Source organism: Stegostoma tigrinum, chromosome 29 (assembly GCF_030684315.1).
Source record: "Stegostoma tigrinum isolate sSteTig4 chromosome 29, sSteTig4.hap1, whole genome shotgun sequence".
Taxonomy (NCBI): Eukaryota; Metazoa; Chordata; class Chondrichthyes; order Orectolobiformes; family Stegostomatidae; genus Stegostoma; species Stegostoma tigrinum.
The window spans coordinates 27439796-27449899 of record NC_081382.1 but is presented as its reverse complement, the minus strand read 5'-3'; the positions used below and the strand labels follow the sequence as shown (position 1 = coordinate 27449899).

The window sequence follows — 10104 nt, the reverse complement described above, 5'->3', positions numbered from 1 at the left end:
AATGGATTGTTTTATTGCTTTAACTTTTACGTAGATCCATCTGTTCACCTGGAATCTAGAAGACTGTTTACTGTCTTGAGCTGAATGTGAGCAATTTAACGTTGTTATAAGGCAAGAATTGCTTTAGAAGTCAGAGAGGTTTGTAGCAATGTGGAATTTATTCAAAGCTGTTATCCCACAGATCCAAGTTCTGGGTACAGATAGATTAGACTTGAATCCTTACAAATTTTCTTCAGATGTTTACCCAGTCAGCACATTCATGGAATCGTCTACTGTTCTTGCTCCTTTTAAAGTAAATGGGATATTTATCCTCAATACAAAGCTCTTCATGTTTTCACTTGAAAACATGAGTCTAATATTATTGGATCTGATTGAATTTATCTCTTGTCCTGAATTACTACACTGAAGTACTCTATTTTTTACAAAATTATTTCAGCAAAGGTCATAAGATTACCTTACTGCAACCCTATTTGTTGTAAGCAAGGTAAATGCTGCACATACATCCCTTCTTAAAACAAGAAAGTGAATAAGAGTCTACAACCGAAGCAGCAATCAAAGCAAAAGAGTTTAAAATTAGGTCTGGTTCCAGTTCTGGCCTGCGCATAGTTATCACATATTAATCTTGCAGAATACCATTTGTTTGCATTGAAAAGAACTGAAAAGTAGAGATGCATAATACTAGTGTGCTAACCAAAGGATCAGCGGTTTTATCGCTATTCATCAAAAATGAACTTTTATAATATTAAGTACTCTGTAGTGGGAGTAACAAGACAACCAATTGGCAACATTTCTCGTGCCTCGTAAGTATAGGACCAAAACTGCCATATGAATTAGGAACAGAAGTAGGCCCTTCAGCCTGCACCGTCATTCAAAAAAAATCATAGCTGATTTAATTACTTCACAATTCTATTTACCCCGGATATCCTTTCATTCCTTTCCTTATAATGCCTGAAAAACATTCAAAAACTCTGCTTCCACCACTTTTTGAGGAGGACCATTCAAAAGAGTTAAAACCTGGAGTTAAAAAACATTTCCTTATTTGTTTTATATGAGCACCCCCTTATTTTTAGTGAACGCCTAATTCTAGATTGTCCCACAAGAAACATCCTTTCCACATCTATCCTTTCAACAGCCTCACGTTCTTGTATATTTCAATTAGATATCTCTTACTCTTTCTAAACTCCAGTGATTATTAGGTGCAAGCCCATGGCGTCTAATTATAGCATGGTCATAGTAAAAATGCTGGTTCTTGCATCTGTATCAAGCTTTTAATACAGAAAAGCATCCAAAATAAATCTCAGAAGCATGCCCAGATTGTAAAAAAAGCCAGTCCTACAAAGTGACTAAAAGGGGTGCATTAAAACTTGGTCAGCAGAATTAACAGGAGCTTGGATGAAAGACAATTAAGAGATTGAGTGAGGGTTTTCTTCATGACTGGAGATCATCCAAGACTGGATATCAAACAAGCAGTATGAGAACACAAAGGCATTTCAGGAGTTGAGATTATGGGAGGGAGTGAAGAAATTTGTGGGAAGAAATGTTGAAATTGACCTCCAGGGGCCCAATTTTAAATCTGTGCAATTGAATAGGTTTTGAGTGATTTAATATCTTGCTCCAAGTCTTCAAATATTGCCACCAAGAGGCAGCATATAGAAACTTAAAGGTAGACTACAATAAATTCTAATAACCACTGAACTTATAAAGGGTTGAATCTGGTTCATAGTATATTGATAAAGACTTTATAACCTGCAAGAGACCCTCAGATCATTTTTAATATCATTACCTCATTTTGAAATTATGTCCCATTGATTTGTGTTCCAAAATAATTGGTCCCTTTTGACAAGCCATCTGAGAATTGAAGCAACTATTTTAGTGAACAGCCATAAAATGATACAGGATGTACATTAAATCTCCATTAGTTTCAAATGAGTTTTCATATACTGTACAAGGAGGTAATGCAAGAGAAGTACCAGTTGGTGTAATCAGTAGTCCACATTTGGCAGTTTAAAAATGGCTAAATTTAGTTTTTTTTGTTGATCTATTAATTTCTGCAGCACTGGCCACAACTAGATCAAATCACAAATCATCTGTATTCATTACTGTACACTAACAGACACAAAGTCATACAGGAGAATAGTCCAGTCCCATCACTCACAAAAGCCAATTGCCCATTCAACAACAAATGTACTTTATTCTCTATCTATCTGTTGCCTATTCATTGGTGTCCACTGGAAGTCATATGTAAAATGTACATCTTAAAGTTCTCACCACTTGACTTTAAACAAAATTGTGAACAATAACTCTCCAGGAGTGGATCCATTTTCTTTTTCCCAGGAGATCAAACAAACACTGAGAACTTGTTGCATCATGAAAGCAAAAAGTTTATTTAAGATTTCAACTACATTTAACTACCACAAGGAAGACTTCTCAATCCAGGGTGTAGTCCAGTTAGAAAGTAACACGAAACTTTTTAATACATTATATCACTGCCACAAATTATTTCCATGACTCATCAGTTTCAGAATTGCATACAATACAAAAAAAGGGAGAAAGGAGGGGCTCCCCGTTACACAGGGTGAAATATACAGTACTGAATACTGAATTCTGTATGCATTACATTTTTTTTGCGTGGTTTAGTAATGACATGACCAACATTCAAAATGATCATCAGTATTTACAACAGTTGTACTGTTTGTGTTTAAAATGATAACCAAACCTTCCACTTCAGGATTTTTTTTAAAAGTTGCTTGAGCAACCCTGATTTCTTAAAAGATACAATGTACATTAGATTACATGAAAGGAAATAAAGAGTTAATTACAAGATGCAAAAAAGTAAGAAAGACAAACTACTGTGTGAATATTGTTCAGAGGTAGTAAGTGAGCACTCTAAGCTACAGAACATGTTGAAATTCTATTGGTTTAAATGAGTTTGCATGAGGTAATAAAGCTGTGTCTTGATTGGTGAGATGTATAAATACTCTTTACCTACATTATTTACAACACTCCATGTGAACCTGCCATTTCCTGCCACAGGTTGAAGTAGCAAATCTGAAAAATTATGAATGCTGCACCCAGCTAGTACTGTAAAACCCAGTCTTCAGCCAGTAAAAATTCAGAAACAAAGCATTACTAAGACTAGCATTGAATTAATGTGTTAACAAAATAAATGATTGTAAATAGAACTCTGTTATAGTAGCAAGTTTCAGAAATAACAATATTGGTTCTTGGCAACTCTGGTAATTTATACATGGGGCAATAGAACAGCTTAACCGATTCTTCAAAGCGAGTATTCTAGGTGTGAGAAAGGAAATTGGATTAATATTCTGATATCCTGTAACCTTCTGTTGTTACAAGTAAGCTATCAGTTCTAGATATCTTGCTAAAATAGGTTTAAGAAGTAACAAGAGTTTAGCTTTGCTAACGTCATTAATTTATGACTGTCTGTCTGCTTCGGCACCAGCATTCTTGCGTCTTGCAGTCTAAATTGAAACGTGCATTCATACCTCAAAAGGTCAAGAAGCTTCACAATAACATCTCACATATAAATCTTCAAAAACATGTTTTCACCCTTTGTGCATTCCCATTAAAAAAATCACTTTTTGTTCCACTTTAAGTCAGAAAACACTAGGCATGTTTAGGTCTTTGTCTCATTCATTAACTGAATAAGGTAAGACTGTGCTATACATAATGGAATTAATATGGTTCTTTTCAATGAGAACCAAGTGTTCCTCTTCTTAAATATGAATTGTATGTTAATTACTTTTTTTTTCCGACTAAAGAACAGGGTTTTACAGTAAAGCAGCAGGTGACTGGGCGACAGAAAATCCACTTTCCTCTCCTACTGGTCAGTGCTAATCAAGGCCTATTGGCTCAGGGAATGGATGTTGCGAGGAGATCAGTTAGAGGTATCAGAGTGCACACTTCCAGGTCCTTCTGTTGGTGAAGTCACAGAAGATGGAGTAGTTGCATCTTGCCATCCTCCATTAGCCTGGAAAACATGAACAGTTGTCTCCAGTTAGTCTTGCCAATGAAAAACAATAACGCAATTTATTTTTTGAATTGAAATTCAAGGAGCATTTAAGAAAATTAATTATTTGTAGACAATAGCAATACGTTTCCATGTAAACTCAAACCAAAAATTTCCTAACACTTTTGCCCTCAAACGTGGATAATAAACACGTTAACAAATGAGTATTGTTTTACAGTTGGTAAGTGGTTCTCAAGGGAATGCAGCCAATTACGTTTGGCATCAATTATCTTTCCCCTACAAAGGTTGAGTCCTTTCATTACGCTCACCAAGAAACTCAGGTCATGGACAATACCTGGGAAGAAGGATGGAGCTTGCACAAGGAAATAGAGAGGTTACAAAAGAACATTGTTGCCCTCGAGGTTTAAACAGTATATCTTGTTTATTAAGAAACACTGCCGATGTCTCACCCTCTCCTATCCATAGCACCTGGTCAAAATTTGGGAACTCATCAAGTGGACAGCAGAAGATGTAATTTTCCAACAAATTATGATTTTGACATTAATATTTTACAGTTTATCACAACTTTTCATTTTTCATCAAAATACATATTTTTCATATTTATGGCTAAGACTGCATGCATACTAAGTTCTCAACCTTGGTCTCACATGAACTGACATGGTGGTGGGGGGGGCAGTGCAACAGGATAGAGGGTGATTTTAATCTGCACCATTCAGATGCAACTTCACATTTGATGGTTATTAGGCAGTGGAGTAGGAGGAACTAAAAGAGAATCTGACGTTTTCTAGAAGCTGCAGTGATTCCTTACAAAGACAACAATGCAATAACCAAATTAAGGGATGAAGGGTTCAACTGATTGTCACACTTGCTTTCAGAATCCTTTAAATAGAATCCCATCCTTGACAATGTGTCTGGGTCTAACATTATGGATCCATCTGTGAAACACCTGTTTCAAACTGATGGCTCCCTTTTGTTTTTACTTTAACTTCCTTTTCATTGGTACTATTCTGCACTCTCCAGCCAGAAAGACATAGGATTTTGTCTGTTGACTGAGTGGGAATAAATATTGATCAAAATGGCAAATCAGTTATAGCTCCATGTTTCATAAATTCAAAAAGATTTTGACATTACTGAGAATATCTTCCGGTTCACTCCTCATTCTACACATTTTCTAATTGGTCTTTTACTGTTTTTCTAAAATACACACAGATTAAATATATACATAAAAATATACACATATATGTACGCATTACAAATATATCCACAAACCCACAAAATATTATCATGTAAAGTTGCCACGAAAAGCACAATTTATTAGACATAAATAAGATCTAGCCTACAGCGCTAGAGTTTTTTTCATAGACAATCCAGTTTTGCTAGTGGCTATGACTGTCACTAGCAAATTACCTCTTCCACTAGCGAAACTGATCAGAATCAAAGCAAGACTGATGATCAGGGTGACAAAATGAAAAGTGAATCCTGGGAAGCTGGGACACTGCTCTGTGGAGCTCATTAGGAAAATCTTGCTAGTGTTTAGAATACTGACTATCAAAACTGAAAAATCCATGAGCAATTTGCTAGGCAGCCAGTATTAAATTCAAGCCCTGATTATAACTGCTGTCAGACTCAATCTCCTGAAAATTGTCCACAGTTTGCACAGACAACATTATTCAGAAAAGAGCATTCCTTCGAGATTCAGATTTTAAAACAATATTTTTAAGGTTCTGAGTCATTAGTCTGCGGATACAGATAGTTTTAACTCCTGTACACTCAAACATTGAACAGATCATATATGGCATCATACGAGGAGTGATTTCTGCTGACATAAGGCAAGGTGGCAGAAACAAGGCAAATATTGAAAATAATCCCTTGCAAATGAAACCAAGCTAATGCATTTGGCACAAACTGATAATTCATTCAGCTCTGTTAAATGAATACCCGATAATTGAATGATTTTCTTAAATGAACTGCAATTGAAATTCTATATTTGTACCTAATGTATTCAGTTATTTCAGTTGAATATTCCTGCTGTGAATTCTCGGATGGTCATATTACACAATTCACCACTTTTATGGCTGGAATTAAAAGATTCATGTTGTGACTTTTATTATTTCTTCAATCTCCCAAATGTTAGGGACAAATACACAAAATCTACACCACTCCTAAATAGCCACAGTATTTTGTACTTTTAATTTTAATGCAAATGTTGAAGAATCTCTCACCAAGCCCCTGACCACAGAATGAATGTCCAAACCATAAAAAGTTAAAAGAACATATTTTAAATCAGCTGCTAAAAAAGCCAGATTCAGAAAGATGTTTTTGTTTTAAATTGTTGACTTCAAATGCAGAGAACAGGCACAACAAGAACAGAACCAAAATGAAACAGGAATGCTCAGCAGTGTAAGGGCACAATTTTACTGGCATGTTAAAAGTGGTCAAGTTAAGAAGTATGTTTTGGCGGAAAAACAATAGCTGCACTTCATGTGAAATTAAACCATAGAAATACTGACATGTCATATGACATAATTTGGGTTGAGGAGGTGATTCATTGTCGTACGATCAAGAAACATCTCTCTAGTTCTCTCCAGCATTAGTATTCAACCAATAATTCAAAATTAACATGGCACATGCAGGATGCCAATTACTGTTGACGAATATCTCATTTATTCACTTAGCTTCAAGCCTCCATTTCAACTTGTACATATTCAGTTTGCCAGCAGCAGGAACAAGCAGCACAAGATGGACATCTTAGGCCCATGTGCAGGAGCCTGCTTTTTTGATCTCATTAAGCGTAAATTAAATGTGAATTCTGAACTTGGCGACATTACTCTATGCCTACATCAACCACTGGTGCTCCTTACATTTGTTTTGCATCAGGAATGAGAGATACGAGAAATGAGTTCTCCTGATGTCTCGGCCTGTAGAGGCAATTGTTGAAATCAATGTCTGATCAAATTTCTGCTGTGGCAGACAGCTTGTCGCTACATATTTTTATGTCAGACAAGAAGAGGGAAGGCGCAGGCCTCGTGAGTTGAGGAACGTTGAGTGGAAGTGACGGGGCAGCCCTTTCTGTAGGGGCCAATGTGAGCCACATTGACTTTGAGTGCTTGCGGCGAAGACTAGCCTTTGCTCAAGTCTCCCATCACCAAACATCAGCAGTAAAAATAGGTTAGCGTATGCTAATAATGGTTTATTTACAATGCAGCTAATTACTGAAGCAATCCATCTGCATTATTGTAAAATTATAACCTATAGCAGTCATGCATGCTGTCGATAAAATCTTTTATTGTCAATGTAGAAAACTGGCAAACAGTCAGCAATGTACTACCTACTCTTGCTTATGTTGTATGTAAATATGTTTTTCCTCCCTCAAAATATCCTTTACATCAGCATTTCTAAATTAAGAGGTGTATTGTTCAATTTTCATTTTCCATATATACCAAATCTACAAGCTTCTGGATGAATACTAGGTATTGCTTTAGCAGCTATATTTAAACGGGCTGGGAGAAAACTTGGATTTTGGACTCTCCGAATACCTTTAGATCTCCAAAAGACATATATGGAGTTCACAAGAGGGTCTTCTACAACAGTGGTAGTGCCCCAACTCTGGGTGAGGAAGCCCCAGTTCAGGTCCCAGCTGCTCCAGGGGTATGCAATAACAACTCTGAACAGGTTAATTACAAAAGACCTATATGATGTACACACACAAAGCAAATTATCCTGCTTGCCATATTAGTGCAGGCATGAATGTGTGCGCAGTGAACATCTGCCAAAAGAACGCAGAGTGGGGTGATCATAACATTAAGTCAGCATGAAGACTGATCTGGTGCCAGTGGTGTGATTTTGGGGCTCAACTTCCCAATCAATGCCTTCTCTTAATCTCACAAAGGAAAACACATTCAGCAGCAAGAAGAATCACTCGAACTCAAGCTATTTAAAGAGAGATTATCAACTACAACAACAACTTATATTTGTATAGCACATTTATCATAATATTCTACAGAACTGCAAACGAATATAACAAAATAAAACATGTTACTGGGCCAAGTCAGAAGATTTAGATCAGATGACCAAACGTTTTGTCATAGAGGTAGATTTTAAGCAGTGTGATAGGGAAGGAAAGTAAGGAAGAGAACTGGTGAGGCATAGGGAAAGAATTTCAGAAATTAGAACTTAAGCAGCTCCATGAAGTCATGTTCACTAATGGTGGAATGAATAAAATTAGGAACTCTCGAGGGCTCAGAATTAAGGAAGCATTGATATCATGGAGGATAGTGGATAAGAATACAAAGAGATGTGCAAGGCCATGGAAGGGTTTGAAAATAAACCTGAGAATTAAGATCACGCTGCATCTTGACTGAGAACGAATGTGAGACAGCAGGCGTAGAGTGATAGATAAAATGATGCATGTCAAGACATGACGTCATCCAAAACCCTATGGTCCAAGTTTACAGTGAAAAAATATGGGAGATCTGCAAGGATGTACTGAGTGGTCAAGTCTAGAGATAACAAAAGTATGATTGAGTATTTCAGCAGCAGTTAAACTGAAGTAATGCAAGGTTGTGAGATGTTCCAGAGGTGGAAATAGATGTTCTTAGTGATGGCTTACAGTAATACAGATTGCTACAAATGTTTGGTGCTTTCTATGGGTGTTTCAAATTGCAAAAGGCTACAGGGTGTGGTCTGACAAATACTGAAGGATTTTTTGCTATACTCATGATTTTGGCATAAATCAGTTACTCTTAAACACAGGTACTCATGCATTCCCTTTGGAATTACAGCATGACTTGGAGAATGAACAAAGCACAGCAGAACAACAAGCTGGGAGAGGAAAGAGGGGGAAACGGCTATTAGCAGGAAATCATTTATTGAAGATGTTCAGAGAGCAACTACCCTAATTTTCCAAACTATGGACGAAACTAGGACCACACTGCATGTGTTTGTCAAGGTGACCAACGATGAAGTCATATACATCTAGAGGTACTCATGGAGCTGGAAAAGTTTGCTTCATCTCACTGACTGAGTTTCTTCACACAGAATTGGACAACACTGAGGTTCCATGCAAAGACAGCTAGCAACTGTCCATTCTCAATTGCCAAAGGCAGGCAGCACAAGCACAGGTCTTGCCAGGCTTGCAGACTCTCCCTGGCATAGCGTACAGCACCCCTATTTACAAATTCTATACGTTAACTCTGTTCTGCACCAAAAGTGAAAGGGATCCTACTTGTCTGATGTCCAGCTGGTGTTTCATCAGAAGTAGTGAATAATCCAGATCAAGCCACTAGTGACGTAGGCTACCCAACCAAAGTCCTAATCTGAATCCCCTGGAATGGAATCTGCAGTACTACCTTACCCTGTAACAAACTGGCTTACATTTCTGTGCTTGCCTTTCCCACCACCTGGCTACTCCTTACTTGTGCCTAATAACTCACTAACCACAGACTCCATCTCTAACCTGTTCCCTCCCTGAGGTGGCTTCGAATGTACCTGCTTGTCCTGGCATGGTTACATCTGTATCTGTAAGGAGAGAGAAAACACAAGGGTAATGGTGTGGTGGAGGAGATTGATGCTTACACCATCTGCAGAAGAACAAGTTGAATGTGAGAAAGAAAATTAGAAACGTGGCCACCATCAGTTTTGATGGTTTAAACCCTATTACTGGTCAAGGGGTAAGCAACAGGGGTTCCAACAAGGGCCAGCCCCATCTCCTCCATGGGGTGAAGGACCTCCACCAATTAGTTCCTGCCCCCTTATATTGTACACCACCTCATCCTGCAAGAGAGAAGCAAGTGTATTAGTGAGTGTTGTGTAATCTGTTTGCTTGATGTGGACTGCTGCAGTTAAATAGCTGGAAGTGTGTGCAAGTTGTGAGGTGAGGGTTTGAGACTTGCAGCACCACAAACTATGCAAGGGTTTGGTGAAGCATTTGAATGTTACACATGTTTGCTTTCTTTTCATATTGTTTGGTGAATGATACAATATGGTAAACTGAGCAGAAGTTGAGGCCAGCACTGGAGTTAGTAGGATACTGTTTGGAGATTCATTCACTGAGCTTGACTACTGAGGCCACTGAAGAACTTGCATCCAGAAGCTCAAGGCTCAACTTTTAGCATTGA

At 37.6% G+C, this 10104-nt stretch overlaps 1 protein-coding gene across 8 annotated transcripts in view; it reads right to left on the bottom strand.

Moving 5' to 3' along the window:
• Positions 1-2357: 2357 nt before the first annotated feature.
• pbx3b (pre-B-cell leukemia homeobox 3b) overlaps positions 2358-10104 on the bottom strand; it is a 227389-nt gene continuing 219642 nt past the window's right edge. For all 8 annotated transcript variants that reach the window (XR_009442762.1, XM_048558818.2, XM_048558817.2 and 5 more), the window contains one exon: positions 2358-3988. Coding sequence is in view for 6 of the 8 variants with exons in the window: in XM_048558817.2 (XP_048414774.1) it covers positions 3896-3988 (93 nt within the window). In the remaining 2 variants the exon portion in view is untranslated. The remainder of the gene's footprint in view (positions 3989-10104) is intronic.